The sequence below is a fragment of the Scomber japonicus genome, chromosome 10, assembly GCF_027409825.1.
Source record: "Scomber japonicus isolate fScoJap1 chromosome 10, fScoJap1.pri, whole genome shotgun sequence".
Taxonomy (NCBI): domain Eukaryota; kingdom Metazoa; phylum Chordata; class Actinopteri; order Scombriformes; family Scombridae; genus Scomber; species Scomber japonicus.
This window is the reverse complement of record NC_070587.1, coordinates 34,783,625-34,801,111: the sequence shown is the minus strand read 5'-3', so window position 1 is coordinate 34,801,111 and position 17,487 is coordinate 34,783,625. Positions and strand designations below refer to the sequence as shown.

Below are 17,487 nucleotides of genomic sequence, written 5' to 3'. Positions count from 1 at the left end.
CGATTTCTCTGTAAACTGTTCATCATGTGGTCCTGTGGATTTATTTTAATGTGGATTCTTATTTTAAGCTTTTGTTAAAAAATGGCAGCACATAAAACACAATAAAACATTCAGATTTCAGTGTAAATATAGGGGAACATTTATTACTTTTTCATTCTTAACTCTCAGATTTCTAGAAATACACCAGTCATCATTTGATGAAAGAGACATTTAGATATGCTTTAATTAATAATGCATTTAAAATGTTTTCATTAATAAGGACATGACTATAATATTAGATTTAATGCAGGAAATTAGACAATTGCTCCCTTGGTGGGGGGAATTGAAACACTGAAAAAATAAATCATATTAACCCACTGTATCTCAAATATAAGCACACCTCAAAGTCAAATTATATTACTGCTGTAGTGTCCAATATGGTTCAGTTGTTTTTTGTATGTAGTTCAAATTCTTTCAGATGTCAAAGCAAAAGTCTATTTCTATTTTTCATGAAGACTAGGTGACTGTTCTAGTAATAACTAGATTTTAATTATGTGAAGTGAGTTAAAAGTAGATTTCACTAAAATACATTGATTAGCTGATGAGTTCCTTTACGTCATTGCACAATTGGTATGACCCTTCCTCCAGCGTGTGGCTCCACCTGCTGGACGCTTTACATCATTACACAGTTGGTATGATCCTTCCTCCAGTATGTGGATCCACCTGCTGGACCCTTTACATCATTACACAGTTGGTACGACCCTTCCTCCAGCATGTGGCTCCACCTTCCTGGATGCTTTACATCATTACACAGTTGGTATGACCCTTCCTCCAGTATGTGGCATGTTCCACCTGCTCGACACTTTACATCATTACACAGTTGGTATGACCCTTCCTCCAGTATGTGGTTCCACCTGCTGGATGCTTTACATCATTACACAGTTGGTAAAATCCTTTAAAACAAATATGAGAGAAATCTATGAAGTTGAGTTGAACAGTAGCAGATGATGAGTCAACAGCTCCACCTGCTGGACACTTTACATCATTACACTGTTTGTTATAGAGGGGCAGCCATCATCATCATCATCATCATCATCATCATCACATCTGGTCTTGTGAAAGGAGTAAAAGGAATAAAAAGGTCCACTGATATGTTTCACCAGGTTAGGCGTCAACATGACAGGAAATGTTGAGAAACTTTCAAACAGAATAAAGGAGGAAGTGCATTTTCTGACAGTCAGTCAGTGCTGTTCTCACTGCTGCTGTTTGAAACAAGGTTGAAAAGTTAAAGTGACATAAAGAAGGTAAAGAAGTAAGGATGGCAGTTTGGGACAAACACATTCCCTGGATCTTTATGCAGCTTCTGGCTGGTAAGTAATGACCTGTATATATGTGACTGTTGTTGGCATTTTATAAAACACATATTTATATTTCTGTCAAACTGCTGCCACACTTTCTGTTTTAACATCAAAACCATCAAATCCACAACTCTGTGTTTTCCATCACTGTTTTCACATTAAAGTAAATGTTCAGTTTCCATTCTCAGGTCCTTTTCCTGAACTCATCTGTCATCACTCTGTTATTTCCAGGTGCTGCTGCTGCAGATGTAAACTATCCAGAACCTGTTTGTGCTGTAAGAGGATCGACTGTCGTCCTCCCCTGCACCTTCACACCACGGAGCTCTTTCACTCAAGGTGGGAGACAAGTTCCTCTGAAGGTCATCAGAGTCCTCTGGTGTGTCAACCATGAAATTTGTGATGACATCACCTCGTCTGTGTATGATAGTGCATCACCGACAGCAAACCCTCGTTACAAATACCTGGGAGACATGACTGGAAACTGCACTTTACAGATCAGTAATATTCAGATGAATGACAGCACAACCTTCCGCTTCAGGATGGAGGCTGACGACAGAGCAGGACATTATATTGACCAGTCAGGAGTGAACGTCACAGTTACTGGTAAGAGCTTCACATGCTAATGCTAACACCTTCACGCCTGGCTGCTGCATGTACTGATAATAACATCATGTGCTCACACACAGAAACTAAAATACTTTTTTACTTTAGATTTTGTTAAAATGAGAATCCAGAGCTCCATTGTTGCTGGAGAGCTGAGCCAGTTTCAACAAGTCACACTGACCTGCAGCACATCAATCTGCAACATCCACCAGCTGGAGGTCACCTGGTTTAAAGATGGAAACGCCCTCCCAAAGTCTGGCCCCGCCCTTCAGCTCGGCCCGCTGACCGCAAAGGATTCTGGGAACTACACCTGTGCTCTGAAAACCGATCAGAGATCAACCTCCCTGCCGTTCACTGTGCGTGTGGAGGAGGAAGATGAAGGTTTGTTGGTTTAGTTTTATCTTAAAACTGCATCAAACTGCGTCTGTAGACACTTTAAACAGACAGGAACCAAAAGGTACCGAGACGTCATGTGATCGTTGTTTGAACAAGATGTACGCAGAACACACAGCTGCTCGTGTTCTGACAGAAACTAGAAAGAGAGATCATATTACTCCCATCCTTCTCCTCACCTTCAAAGCTCTCAATGGTCAGGCTCCATCATATCTTAAAGAGCTCATAGAACCTTCTGAACCTACTAGAACACTGCGCTCCCAGCTCATAGAACCTTATGAACCTACGAGAACACTGTGCTCCCAGCTCATAGAACCTTATGAACCTACTAGAACACTGTGCTCCCAGCTCATAGAACCTTATGAACCTACTAGAACACTGCGCTCCCAGCTCATAGAACCTTCTGAACCTGCTAGAACACTGCGCTCCCAGCTCATAGAACCTTATGAACCTACGAGAACACTGTGCTCCCAGCTCATAGAACCTTATGAACCTACTAGAACACTGTGCTCCCAGCTCATAGAACCTTATGAACCTACTAGAACACTGCGCTCCCAGCTCATAGAACCTTATGAACCTACTAGAACACTGCGCTAGCAGCTCATAGAACCTTATGAACCTACTAGAACACTGCGCTCCCAGCTCATAGAACCTTATGAACCTACTAGAACACTGAGCTAGCAGCTCATAGAACCTTATGAACCTACTAGAACACTGCGCTCCCAGTTCATAGAACCTTATGAACCTACTAGAACACTGCGCTCCCAGCTCATAGAACCTTATGAACCTACTAGAACACTGCGCTCCCAGCTCATAGAACCTTATGAACCTACTAGAACACTGCACTCCCAGCTCATAGAACCTTATGAACCTACTAGAACACTGCGCTAGCAGCTCATAGAACCTTATGAACCTACTAGAACATTGCGCTCCCAGCTCATAGAACCTTATGAACCTACTAGAACACTGCGCTCCCAGCTCATAGAACCTTATGAACCTACTAGAACACTGCGCTCCCAGCTCATAGAACCTTATGAACCTACTAGAACACTGCGCTCCCAGCTCATAGAACCTTATGAACCTACTAGAACACTGCGCTCCCAGCTCATAGAACCTTATGAACCTACTAGAACACTGCGCTCCCAGCTCATAGAACCTTATGAACCTACTAGAACACTGCGCTCCCAGCTCATAGAACCTTATGAACCTACTAGAACACTGTGCTCCCAGCATGCAGGCCTACTTGTGGTTCCTAGTATATCTAAAAGTAGAACAGGAGGCAGAGCCTTCAGGTCTCAGGTTCCTCTCCTGTGGAACCATCTCCCAGATTGGTTCCGCGGGGCAGAACCCTCTCTACGTTTAAGAGTAGGCTTCAAACGTTCCTTTGTGATAAAGCTCATAGTTCGGGATGGTTCCAGCTCCTAGTTTATGCTGCTATAGGCTTAGACTGCCGGGGGACTCCCATGATGCTGGCGGGCTCCTCTCTCCTCCTCTCTCTCTCTCTCTATCTATCCATCTATATCCAGTGTTGGGAAAGTTCACGTTCTACATGAACTAGTTCAGTTCATAGTTCATAATTCCAAATTATGAACTAAGTTCACAGCTCCAAAAAATGAACTAGTTCAGTTCTTTTTTTCAATACGTTGCGAACTATACTCTTTTAAAATTGTTGCCACAGCCAGCAATTATTTCATTAGTTTAACACTGAAACTATGTGTCAGATTTCATCCGTTAGATTGTTCCCTTCCTTGTCGATTTTCTCATAAAAATCGCTAAGATAATTATATGATACCTCCTTATGTCCACATGCTGCTGTTGCCTCCATGCTGTTTTTTGTTTTGTTTTGATGACGGCAGTGCGACACTGGCTGCCGTTGCCTTTGGTTGCCAGATCCACTCAGGTTGAGCTCTACTCAACTGTGGCGCTCTCGCACTTGTTAGAATCTGGCACAGACAAAGAAGCACACGCAACGGTTGGGCAACACTTTAGTGCGGTGTGTTTTTTGCCTGAACCTTATTGAACGAAATTAAAAAAGAGCGAACGTGACGTTCACAGACACCAGAATGAACGCGTTCATAGTATCGTTCATCAGGCAGAAATACCGTTCGTTCGTTCAAGTTCACCAAAATTATGAACGAGTTCATGAACTTTCGTTCAATGAACGCGTTCATGCACAACACTGTCTATATCCATTAACATTCATGTTCATGTGCTTCTCTCTCCTCTCCTTGCTCTCTCTCCTCTCCTTCCTCTCTCTCCTCTCCTTCCTCTCTCCTCTCCTCCTCTCTCCTCCTCTTCCTCTCCTTCCTCTCTCTCCTCTCCTTCCTCTCCTTCCTCTCTCTCCTCTCTGTCCTCTCTCTCCTCTCCTTCCTCTCCTTCCTCTCTCTCCTCTCTCCTTCCTCTCTCTCCTCTCTGTCCTCTCTCTCCTATCCTTCCTCTCTCTCCTCTCTACTCCAACCGGTCCAGGCAGATGTTCTCCCACTCTGAGTCTGGTTCTGAGGGTTCTTCCTGTTAAAAGAGAGTTTTTTCTCTCCACTGTCACCAAGTGCTGCTCATGTGGGAATGTTGGGTCTCTTTAAATGAAACCTGAAGAGTTCTGTTTAGACCTGCTCTATATGGAAAGAGCCTTCACATGACTCAGTTGTGATGTGGAGCTTTATAAATAAAGATTGATTGATTGATTGATTGATTGATGTCTGTCCTGTCTGCTTTACAGGCCTGAATCAGGACACATGGGACAAACGGATGATAATTCGTGTGGTTCTGTTCACGCAGAACACTTTTCTCATCGTCATAGTAACAGCTGTCATCATCAAAAGGTAACTGACACCTTCCTGTACCCGTCATCATTACTCAGTATGAGAACGCGGTTAAAGAGACAGTAGCTAGAATGGCCTGAACGTAGGTAGAATGTTCCGGAATCTTTGGTTTCTAAGGTGGTTGCTAGGCTGGTTGCTAAGGGGGGCCTTAAAGAGACAGGAGCTAGAACGGCCTGAACGTAGGTAGAATGTTTCGTAATCTTTGGTTACTAAGGTGGTTGCTAGGCTGGTTGCTAAGGGGGGGCCTTAAAGAGACAGGAGCCTGTTAACAGACAGAGGCTGAACTGAGCCGCTGCATAAAGGACCAGGAGAAGATAATTAAGGAGGTTTTATTCCAGTAGAGACTCAGAATATAACGAATATGTCATTTAACCATTTGACTTCCCCATTATTGTACTTTTTTTTAAAATTAAATTGATATCTTAGATTTTGTTTTCTTTTTTTTTTTTAATCCTTCTTTTCCTTTCAGTCTTTGCAAGAAAGAAGCAGCAGACAACAGCAGAGATGTGTGACAGTGGAGGTGAGTCACGTGTCAGTCTCTCGTCTTTATGTGAACACTAGTCTGATAATAAAGAACCACAGCTGCGTGAAATGAGGAAGCTCAAACAAAAAAAAAAACTCAGAATGTGCTTCCTGTCTGAGGATGTTATAACTTCCTTCACATTGTGTCATATCATCTGACGTCACTACTGCAAGACTGTGTTGATGGATTTAACCTTCATGTCGTCCTCCCTTCTGTCTGTCCTTCCTCCCTTCCTTTCTCTTTTCCTTCCTCCCTTCCTTCCGTCTTTCTTTCCTCCATCCCTTCTTCCTTCCTTCCTCCCTTCCTTCTTTCCTTCCTCAATCCCCTTTCTTCCTTCCTCCCCCCCACCTTCCTTCCTCCCTCCTTTCCTCCCTTCCTTCCTTCTTTCCTCCTTTCCTTCCTTCTTCCTTCTTGCCTTCCAACCTTCCTTCCTCCATCCTTTCCCTCCTGTCCTTCCTTCCTTCCTCCCTCCTTTCCTCCCTTCCTTCTTCTCCCTTCCTTCCTCCCTCCCTCCCTCCCTCGCTTCCTTCTTACTTTCCTTCCTTCTTCCCTCCCTCCTACCTTCCTTCTTCCCTCCTTTCCTCCCTCCATCCCCTTTCTTCCTTCCTTTCTCTTTTCCTTTTTTCCTCCCTCCTTTCCTCCCTTCCTTCTTCCTTCCTTCCTCCCTCCTTTCCTCCCATCTTCCTCCCTCCTTTCCTCCCTTCCTGCCTTCCTTCCCTCCTCCCTCCTTTCCCTCCTGTCCTTCCTTCCTCCCTCCCTTCTTCCTTCCTTCCTTCCTTCCTCCCTCCATTCCTCCCTTCCTTCCGTCTTCCTTCTTTCCTCCTTTCCTTCCTTCCTCCCTTCCTTCCTTGACTAGAGGACAACAGGAGGGTTAAAGCTGTTCAGATTAATCGATTGAAACGTTCTTTAGTTAAAATTCTTTGTTTTCATGATGGTTTCCTCTACAGTAGTTTAGCATGATTTATATACAGCAAAATCAATCTTTACAAGTGATAACATATTGTTCTATCATCTGCAGAACAGACGGTCACACTGAGCCTGACTACATCCTGCTACACAGAACAGCCCACATTAGTGCACATGAATGAGCCACCAAAACAAACATTAATGCTAATGTCATTTAGCAGGGGAGCTAGCTAGTTAGCTTCCCAGCTGCAGCATGTAAACAGACCTGTTCCTTCTTTCAGAGTTATTTTAGCCTCTCTCCTTTTTAAATAATGATTCTTATTGTTTGTTTGTTTAATAACTTTTAAATAAACGGTTCAAATCCATCAAGTGGCTCAGTGTTTTTTAATGTGGATTCAGGAGGATGAGAAACCCACCATTAACCCTTTAATCCTGCAACTGAAGATTACTTTCGTTATCGTTTAATCTACCAATTTTTAAAATTTATTTCAAATTATTTTAATCAGTGACCAAAATACATGAATCTCAATAAACAGAAAATGCTCTGTAGCAGATTTAGCTAGCAGCTCATTTCTATCTGCAAAAATGTTTTAAAAAAGGTTTCTGATATTAGAAATGCGAATCCTTGAATCCATCTCATGAGTGATTTTTTTTTGTTTCACATACACACACACACACACACACACACTCACACTCACACAAACATCCTCACACTGTCGCAAACTCTCTCTCTCTCTCTCTCTCTCTCTCTCTCTCTCTCACTAACACACACACACAGACAGACAGTATAAAGTATACTATGTACATGTATAATATGCATATAATGTATATATTTATATATATACAGAATATTATATTTATATATACAGCACCAGTCAAAAGTTTGGACACACTTTCCTATTCACATCAATGAGCAAGTGTGTGTGAACCATTGACTGGTGTGAGTACAAACAGTTCAAAGATGAATAATAATGTTGAAGTAATAGTATATATTAATATTAGAGGATGTGTGTAGTAGTGTGCTGCAGCAGATCCAGCTAGGAGGAGAGAGTCTGTGTTATTAGCATATTAGCAACCGTTCAGGTAACCGCATCAAACAAATGTGCTGGCAGGTAGAGCAGCAGGTGTTTAACTGTTTGATGACCAGTCTGTATAGATAGGATCTGCTCATGTAAAGTGTGTGTGCCGTGCTCCTGCTCTCAGTGCTTCATGTTATTACAGTTGAGCTGATCTGTGGATGCTTATCTGTCATCTAACAGCTGATGTGTCTTTCAGCTCTGACACAATCTGCAGGTTAGACACACGCCGGGTACAAGCGCATGCGTCCTAGGCCTTGGTGACGACACACACACACACACACACACGCATACACACACTCACCTCACACCAACTCTTATTTAGACTTTTATTTTCACTGTACTGTTTGGAGCTGTTGCAATTTTCATCAATCTCTGTGTCTTAATGATGGATAATAAGGCTGTATGATGGTAGTGGTAGTCACAATTGTTTTCCTAAACAGAGGTCTGAGACAGTTCTTAGCAAAGTCCATCCATCCTCTTCCGCTTATCCGGGGTCGGGTCAGACTTCCCTCTCCCCAGCCACTTCGTGGCGTTCCCAGGCCAGCCGAGAGACATAGTCCCTCCAGCGTGTCCTGGGTCTTCCCCGGATGTGGAGGTGTACTGAGACCATCAGGATATGTGGAGTTGTACTGAGACCATCAGGATATGTGGAGTTGTACTGGGACCATCAGGATATGTGGAGGTGTACTGAGACCATCAGGATATGTGGAGGTGTACTGGGACCATCAGGATATGTGGAGTTGTACTGGGACCATCAGGATATGTGGAGGTGTACTGGGACCATCAGGATATGTGGAGTTGTACTGAGACCATCAGGATATGTGGAGGTGTACTGAGACCATCAGGATATGTGGAGTTGTACTGAGACCATCAGGATATGTGGAGGTGTACTGAGACCATCAGGATATGTGGAGGTGTACTGAGACCATCAGGATATGTGGAGTTGTACTGAGACCATCAGGATATGTGGAGTTGTACTGAGACCATCAGGATATGTGGAGGTGTACTGAGACCATCAGGATATGTGGAGTTGTACTGGGACCATCAGGATATGTGGAGTTGTACTGAGACCATCAGGATATGTGGAGGTGTACTGGGACCATCAGGATATGTGGAGGTGTACTGAGACCATCAGGATATGTGGAGTTGTACTGGGACCATCAGGATATGTGGAGGTGTACTGGGACCATCAGGATATGTGGAGTTGTACTGAGACCATCAGGATATGTGGAGGTGTACTGAGACCATCAGGATATGTGGAGTTGTACTGAGACCATCAGGATATGTGGAGGTGTACTGAGACCATCAGGATATGTGGAGGTGTACTGAGACCATCAGGATATGTGGAGTTGTACTGAGACCATCAGGATATGTGGAGTTGTACTGAGACCATCAGGATATGTGGAGGTGTACTGAGACCATCAGGATATGTGGAGTTGTACTGGGACCATCAGGATATGTGGAGTTGTACTGAGACCATCAGGATATGTGGAGTTGTACTGAGACCATCAGGATATGTGGAGGTGTACTGAGACCATCAGGATATGTGGAGGTGTACTGGGACCATCAGGATATGTGGAGGTGTACTGGGACCATCAGGATATGTGGAGTTGTACTGAGACCATCAGGATATGTGGAGGTGTACTGGGACCATCAGGATATGTGGAGGTGTACTGGGACCATCAGGATATGTGGAGGTGTACTGAGACCATCAGGATATGTGGAGTTGTACTGGGACCATCAGGATATGTGGAGGTGTACTGAGACCATCAGGATATGTGGAGGTGTACTGGGACCATCAGGATATGTGGAGGTGTACTGAGACCATCAGGATATGTGGAGGTGTACTGAGACCATCAGGATATGTGGAGGTGTACTGGGACCATCAGGATATGTGGAGGTGTACTGGGACCATCGGGATATGTGGAGTTGTACTGAGACCATCAGGATATGTGGAGTTGTACTGAGACCATCAGGATATGTGGAGGTGTACTGAGACCATCAGGATATGTGGAGTTGTACTGGGACCATCAGGATATGTGGAGGTGTACTGAGACCATCAGGATATGTGGAGTTGTACTGGGACCATCAGGATATGTGGAGGTGTACTGGGACCATCAGGATATGTGGAGTTGTACTGAGACCATCAGGATATGTGGAGGTGTACTGAGACCATCAGGATATGTGGAGGTGTACTGAGACCATCAGGATATGTGGAGTTGTACTGGGACCATCAGGATATGTGGAGGTGTACTGAGACCATCGGGATATGTGGAGGTGTACTGAGACCATCGGGATATGTGGAGGTGTACTGAGACCATCAGGATATGTGGAGGTGTACTGGGACCATCAGGATATGTGGAGGTGTACTGGGACCATCAGGATATGTGGAGGTGTACTGGGACCATCAGGATATGTGGAGGTGTACTGGGACCATCAGGATATGTGGAGGTGTACTGGGACCATCAGGATATGTGGAGGTGTACTGGGACCATCAGGATATGTGGAGGTGTACTGGGACCATCAGGATATGTGGAGGTGTACTGGGACCATCAGGATATGTGGAGGTGTACTGAGACCATCAGGATATGTGGAGGTGTACTGAGACCATCAGGATATGTGGAGGTGTACTGAGACCATCAGGATATGTGGAGTTGTACTGAGACCATCAGGATATGTGGAGGTGTACTGGGACCATCAGGATATGTGGAGGTGTACTGAGACCATCGGGATATGTGGAGGTGTACTGAGACCATCAGGATATGTGGAGTTGTACTGAGACCATCAGGATATGTGGAGGTGTACTGGGACCATCAGGATATGTGGAGGTGTACTGGGACCATCAGGATATGTGGAGTTGTACTGGGACCATCAGGATATGTGGAGGTGTACTGAGACCATCAGGATATGTGGAGTTGTACTGGGACCATCAGGATATGTGGAGTTGTACTGGGACCATCAGGATATGTGGAGTTGTACTGAGACCATCAGGATATGTGGAGGTGTACTGAGACCATCAGGTAGGAGACCCCGGGGAAGACCCAGGACACGCTGGAGGGACTATGTCTCTCGGCTGGCCTGGGAACGCCACAGGATCACCCGGGAAGAGCTGGACGAAGTGGCTGGGGAGAGGGAAGTCTGACCCGACCCCGGATAAGCGGAAGAGGGAGGAAGGAAGGAGGGAAGGAAAGAAGAAGGGAGGAAAGAAGGACAGAGGAAAGAAAGAGATAAGGAGGGAGGGATGAAAGAAGGAACGGAGGAAGGAATAAGGAAGGAAAGGAGGGAGGAAGGAAAGGAGGGAGGAAGGAAAGTAAAGAAGGAAGAAGAAAGAAAAGGAGGGAGGAAGGAGGGAAGATGGGCTAAGAACAGACGGAAGGAAGGAAGGGAGGAAAGAAGAATTAGACGGGGTCAGTTTGACCCGGGAGGACTACAGGAAGTTTAAATCCAGGCAGACAGTCAAAGACACACTGACTATTGTTTAACAAGGACATTTGCATGTGATTAGAGTTTGTAGCGTGACGGCTCAGGACTGCTGCTCTGTTCACAGCAACGGCTCCACAGGACGTGATGAAACCTGATTGGTTCACGCAGCACGAGAGATGATAAAGAACATTTAAGAATGAGCAACGTTTAGATCACAGACACCAGAGACGTGGAAGGAGAAGGAAGACCGTGATGAAGACCGTGATGAGTTTGATCCCTCTGCTCGTCTTAGCCTCAGCAGGTAAGTTTCAACCTCTCTGCCTGCTACAAACTCTTCTCCTAATAATCCACCAGACCTCAGCTCACTTCTTTCAGGAAGGAAGGAAGGAAGGAAGGAAGGAAGGAAGGAAGCTCATTTCTTTCAGCTCTGATCACTGCTTCACATACAGGCAGCATGTTGTAATGTACATGGTGTGATGGACAGTGTTGGGCAGCAACTAGTTAAATGTAACAGCGTTTGTAATTTAATGATCAAATAAATGTAAGTGTAATCTATTACTGATGAAAATATAGATTACAAATATAAGTTACATCTGAAGTCACACCTGCAGAATTTTACTCAGGAGGGTTTTTTCCTAATTTTTTAAATATTTAACATGTTACTGAATACATATATTGCTGTTTTTAATATTTTAATTAATATTAAATGGAGTCACAGTACTAATTAAGCTCATGACAGACTTTTAATATCTTTATTTTTATTCCAAAATCTACACGAACTAATGAATACGTTTTCTAATGAGAGATAAATGTTGCTTTATAAATCATGTCAGTATCCATGAAACACAGCTGGACTTTAATTAAAAAATTAGAAAAGTCAGAGATAGAGAGAGAGAGAGAGAGAGAGAGAGAGAGAGAGAGAGAGAGAGAGAGAGAGGGAGAGAGGGAGGGAGGGAGGGAGGGAGGGAGAGGGAGGGAGCAAGAGAGAGAGAGGGAGAGGGAGAGGGAGAGAGAGAGAGAGTGGGAGAGGGAGAGACGGAGAGAGAGAGAGAGAGGGAGGGAGAGAGAGAGAGGGAGGGATAGAGAGAGAGGGAGCAAGAGAGAGAGAGAGAGAGAGAGAGTTTTCTGAGTTTGAGCCCCTGCCCCTCTATAATCATGTGCACGTCCCTACACACACACACACTGTGTTTGTGTGTGTGTGTGTGTGTGTGTGTTTGTGTAGTCTCTGTAGCTGTGGACGTCCAGAAGAGAGTGTCGGGAGGAAGGAACTGTCTGGATAAAGAAGGGAAACACTACGTGCTCCTGGTGACTCCCGGCTCTCTTGGGATTACCAGCAGGTTCTGTGGAGGGAATCTGATCAGTCAGGAATGGATCCTCACTTCTGCTCACTGTAATAAACGGTAGGTTTTATTCAGAGAGAGAGAGAGAGGGAGAGAGAGAGAGAGAGAGAGAGAGAGAGAGAGAGTGGGTCCTCACTGATCATTAAAAGGTAGGAAGGACGGAAGGAAGGAAGAGAAGACAGGGAGGAAGAAAGGTAGGAAGGTTAGACTGAAGGAAGGAAGGAAGGAATAAAAAGAAGAAAGGGAGGAAGGAAGGAAAAGAAGACAAGGAGGAAGAAAGGTAGGAAGGATAGACTGAAGGAAGGAAGGAAGGAATAAAAAGAAGAAAGGGAGGAAGGAAGGAAAAGAAGACAAGGAGGAAGAAAGGTAGGAAGATAGATTGAAGGAAGGAAGGAAGGAAGGAAGGAATAAAAAGAAGAAAGGGAGGAAGGAAGGAAAAGAAGACAAGCAGGAAGGGAGGAAGAAAGGTAGGAAGGACGGAAGGAAGGAAAAGAGGAAGATTGTCCTCAGGGCAAGGAAGGATAGAAGGAAGGAAAAGAGGAAGGAGAGAAGGAAGGGAGGAGAGAAGGATAGAAGGAAGGAAAGGAATAAGGAGGAAGGAAGGAAGGAAGGAAGGGAAGGAGTAAGGATGTAAGAAATTTAGGAGAGAAGGGAGGAAGGAAAGGAAGGAAGGAAGGAAGGATGGAAAGAAGGAAGGAAGGAAAGAAGGAAAGGAGTAAGGACGAAAAGAGGGAGGAATTTAGGAGAGAAGGGAGGAAGGAAAGGAAGGGAGGGAGGAAGGGAGGGAGGGAGGAAGGAAGGAAGGAAAGGGAGGGAGGAAGGGAAGGAGGGAGGGGGGGAGGAAGGAAGGGAGGAAGGGAGGGAGGGAGGTTGGGAGGGAGGAAGGGAGGAAGGAAGGAAGGAAGGAAACAAAGAGTGTAATGTTAGGAAGGATAGAACGAAGGAAAGGAATAAGGAGGAAGGAAGGAAAGGAGGAAGGAAGGAAGGAAGGAAAGGAGTAAGGAGGGACTAAGTAAGGAAGGAAGGAGAGAAGGGAGGAAGGAAGGAAGGAAGGAAGGAAGGAAGGAAATGAGTAAGGAGAGAGGGAGGAAGGAAAGGAGGAAGGGAGGAAGGAAGGCTGCTGTTCTTCTTCTAACCCTGGTGTCCTCACGGGAGGACGACACGAGTCCTTCCTTCCATCTGTCCTTCCTTCCTTTCTTCCTTCTGTCCTTCCTGCCATCAGTCCTTCCTTCCATCTGTCCTTCCTTCCTTTCTTCCTTCTGTCCTTCCTTCCATCTGCCCTTCCTTCCTTCCTTCCTTCTGTCCTTCCTTCCATGTGTCCTTCCTTCCTTTCTTCCTTCTGTCTTTCCTTCCATCTGCCCTTCCTTCCTTTTTTCCTTCCATTCTGCCTTCTGTCCTTCCTTCCTTCCCTCCTTCCTTCCTTCCATCTGCCCTTCCTTCCACATCTGTCCTTCCTTCATTTGTCCTTCCTTCCTTTCTTCCTTCTGCCCTTCCTTCCATCTGTCCTTCCTTCCTTTCTTCCTTCTGTCCTTCCTTCCTTCTGTCCTTCCTTCCTTTCTTCCTTCTGTCCTTCCTTCCATCAGTCCTTCCTTCCATCTGCCCTTCCTTCCTTTCTTCCTTCTGTCCTTCCTTCCATCTGCCCTTCCTTCTTTTCTTCCATCTGTCCTTCCTTCCTTCTGTCCTTCCTTCCATTCTTCCTTCTGCCCTTACTTCCATCTGTCCTTCCTCCCTTTCTTCCTTCTGTCCTTCCTTCCTTTCTTCCATCTGTCCTTCCTTCCTTTCTTCCTTCTGTCCTTCCTTCCATCTGCCCTTCCTTCCATTCTTCCTTCCTTCCATTCTTCCTTCTGTCCTTCATTCCTTTCTCCTTTCCATTCTTCCTTCTGTCCTTCCTTCCTTTCTTCCATCTGTCCTTCCTTCCTTCCTTCTGTCCTTCCTTCTATCTGCCCTTCCTTCCTTCCTTCCTTCTTTCCATTCTTCCTTCTGTCCGTCCTTCCTTCCTTCCATCTGCCCTTCCTTCCACATCTGTCCTTCCTTCCTTCCATCTGCCCTTCCTTCCACATCTGTCCTTCCTTCCTTCCATCAGTCCTTCCTTCCTTTCTTCCATTCTTCCTTCTGTCCTTCCTTCCATCAATCCTACCTTCCTTCCTTCCTTCCATCTGCCCTTCCTTCCATTCTTCCTTCTGTCCTTCCTTCCTTCCTTCCATCTGTCCTTCCTTCCTTTCTTCCTTCTGTCCTTCCTTCCACATCTGTCCTTCCTTCCTTCTGTCTGTCCGTCCTTCACTATCTCTCTTTCCTACCTTTGTTCCCTCCTTCCTTTTGTCTGTCTTTCCTTCCTCCCCCTTCTTATATCCTTCCATCTTTTTAATGATTCCGGCCCACATGAGATCTGACTTCTTCTTTGTCTCCTCAGTGAGTTTGACGTGGTTTTGGGGTTCCATCCAAACTCTGAGGGACAGAGGATGCCGATCACCACAAATAGTGACCGGCGTTTCTATGTCGACCAAGTGAATAATCACCGTCATGACATCATGCTGATTCACCTGCCCAGGAGACCCGATCCGGCGCTGCCCACCGTCACTCTCCCCCATCCTGTCACATGTTCATCACCTACTCCACCTTTCAATAATCCCTACACTCTCATTGGATGGTCCTTCACAGCTGTGGACAAGAATAGCAGTGAGTAGGAGGAGCCAAACTACGGTGGCTGAGAAGGGTCATAACACATGCAAACTCAGAAAACACCTTCATCGATGTTACAAATATTCACAACACGAGCAAATAAGGAAACAAACTGCAAACTAGGTGAAAACCGAAATGTTTCCAGGGGGACCGTAATCAGTGACGGACCCACATCCTGTTTCCGAAAACAAAGAAAAACAGACTTGTTTCCAGAGAGGTAACATATTAAGTACTCAGTTCTTTCCTTCTTTCTTCCTTCCTTCCTTCCTTCCTTCCTTCCTTCCTCTGTCCTCCTTCGTCCCTTCTTTCCTTCTTCCTTACTCCCTTCCTTCCTCCCTTCCTCCGTTTCCAGAGAGGTAAGTGTAATGTGTAATTCCAACATATTAACTACTCAGTTCTTTCCTACCTTCCTTCCTCCCTTCTTTCCTTCTTCCTCCCTTCCTTCCTCCTTTCCTTCTTCCTTCCTCCCTTCTTTCCTTTTTCCTTACTCCCTTCTATCCATCCTTCCTTCCTCTGTCATTCTTCCTTCTTCCTTCCTCCCTTCTTTCCTTTTTCCTTACTCCCTTCCTTCCTTCCTTCCTTCCTCCCTTCCTCCGTTTCCAGAGAGGTAAGTGTAATGTGTAATTCCAACATATTAACTACTCAGATAATTGTTAAATGTTCAAAACGGTAATGTGTCATATGTCTATATTCATTTTTAATTCATAGGGGGCGCTGTTGCCCCCACGTGGGTCCATCACTGATTATGGTCCCCCTGGAAACATTTCCGTTTTCACCTAGTTTGCAGTTGTGAATATTTGTAACATCGATGAAGGTGTTTTGGCATTTGCATGTGTTATGACCCTTCTCGGCCACCGTACCAAACTCAGTAAAGCTGAATATTTTATTTTGTAATATTTATTTTGATGTTTGTCTCTTTAAATCCACAGACCAGGATTTAGCAGTGAAACTTCAGTGTGGTAAAGTGAACCTGGATGAACGGTGCACTGGACGAGACCTAACTATCGATAGAGAAGACGTTAACGGTGACATCATACCTTTCTATGTAGAGGAACATCTCCTCTGCTCCATCGAGGAAGTGCCGTGTAATGACTGCTCCAAGAAACCATGTGAAGGCTGTCCTGTAAGTCTGTAATGTCTCTCTATGTCTCTCTCTCTCCCTCCATCTCTCTCTCTCTGTCTGTCTCTATGTCTCTCCCTCTCTCTCTCTCTCTCCCTCCATCTCTCTCTCTCTATGTCTCTCTCTCTCTCCCTCCATCTCTCTCTCTGTGTCTCTCTCTCTCTGTGTGTGTGTCTCTCCATCTCTCCCTCTGTCTCTCTCTTTCCATCACTGTCTCTTTTTAATTGTCTCTCTCTCTCTCTCCATCTGTCATCTCTCAGGGGGATTCTGGTGGCAGTCTGGTGAAGGATGATGTTCTGGTTGGAGTCACTGCTGGTGGTCCCAGAAAGCCCTTCGGGGAAACTTACTTCATGGACGTGTGTGGCTACAGGCAGTGGATTCAAACTGAAACTGGTGTTTAGTAACTGAACACAGGTTAACCAGCACTGTGTGAAAATAAAGAGGTCATCACATCTCCCTATCACTCTGTTTCTGTCTATTATTGACACCAGCTGCACCACTGTCCACTGATAATAATAAAATAATAATAATTATTATTATTATCCCTTCCTCCCTCCCTTACTTCTTCCTCCCTCCTTTCTTCCTTCCTTCCCTTCCCTCCTTCCTTTCCTCTCTCCCTCCCTCCCTTGAGGACACCAGGGTTAGAAGAAGAACAGCAGCCTTCCTCCCTCCCTCCTTTCCTCCCTCCTTCCCTCCCTCCCTCCCTCCCTTGAGGACACCAGGGTTAGAAGAAGAACAGCAGCCTTCCTCCCTCCCTCCTTTCCTCCCTCCTTCCCTCCCTCCCTCCCTCCCTCGAGGACACCAGGGTTAGAAGAAGAAGAAGAAGAAGAAGAAGAAGAAGAAGAAGAAGAAGAAGAAGAAGAAGAAGAAGAAGAAGAAGAAGAAGAAGAAGAAGAAGAAGAAGAAGAAGAAGAAGAAGAAGAAGAAGAAGAAGAAGAAGAAGAAGAAGAAGAAGAAGAAGAAGAAGAAGAAGAGCATGTTTCTTGTAAATCTTTTTATTAAATGACAGAATAATAAAATAATCAGAGATATGAAACTGAAACACTCGTTAAAGGCAAAGTCAGATTTTTCATTTAACTGCATAAAGTCAAATATGGATGGAAAGTTATTACATTTAACAACCACAGAAGAAGAAGAAGAAGAAGAAGAAGAAGGAGAAGAAGAAGAATATATATATTACAAAAACATGACTCAGTAATAACCTGAACAAGTTCATCATATAAAAACTTCTGGATTGTCATAATTCAATAATTCATATAAGAAAA

The 17,487-nt window shown here is 44.9% G+C and overlaps 1 protein-coding gene across 1 annotated transcript; it reads left to right on the top strand.

Moving 5' to 3' along the window:
- Positions 1-1,329: 1,329 nt before the first annotated feature.
- LOC128366960 (uncharacterized) lies at positions 1,330-16,623 on the top strand. Its single transcript, XM_053327721.1, has 7 exons — positions 1,330-1,349; positions 1,569-1,940; positions 2,049-2,321; positions 5,050-5,152; positions 14,834-15,099; positions 16,032-16,225; positions 16,483-16,623. The coding sequence occupies exons 1-7, from the start codon at positions 1,334-1,336 to the stop codon at positions 16,621-16,623; spliced, it is 1,365 nt and encodes a 454-aa protein (XP_053183696.1). The 5' UTR covers positions 1,330-1,333.
- The last annotated feature ends 864 nt before the right edge of the window (positions 16,624-17,487 follow it).

What these genes read in the sequence shown, in the direction of transcription:
- LOC128366960 (XM_053327721.1), top strand. An exon ending in TGTGGAGGAGGAAGATGAAG is followed by an intron (nt 2,322 to 5,049) that starts GTTTGTTGGTTT and finishes TCTGCTTTACAG; the next exon opens with GCCTGAATCAGGACACATGG. An exon ending in AACCATGTGAAGGCTGTCCT is followed by an intron (nt 16,226 to 16,482) that starts GTAAGTCTGTAA and finishes GTCATCTCTCAG; the next exon opens with GGGGATTCTGGTGGCAGTCT.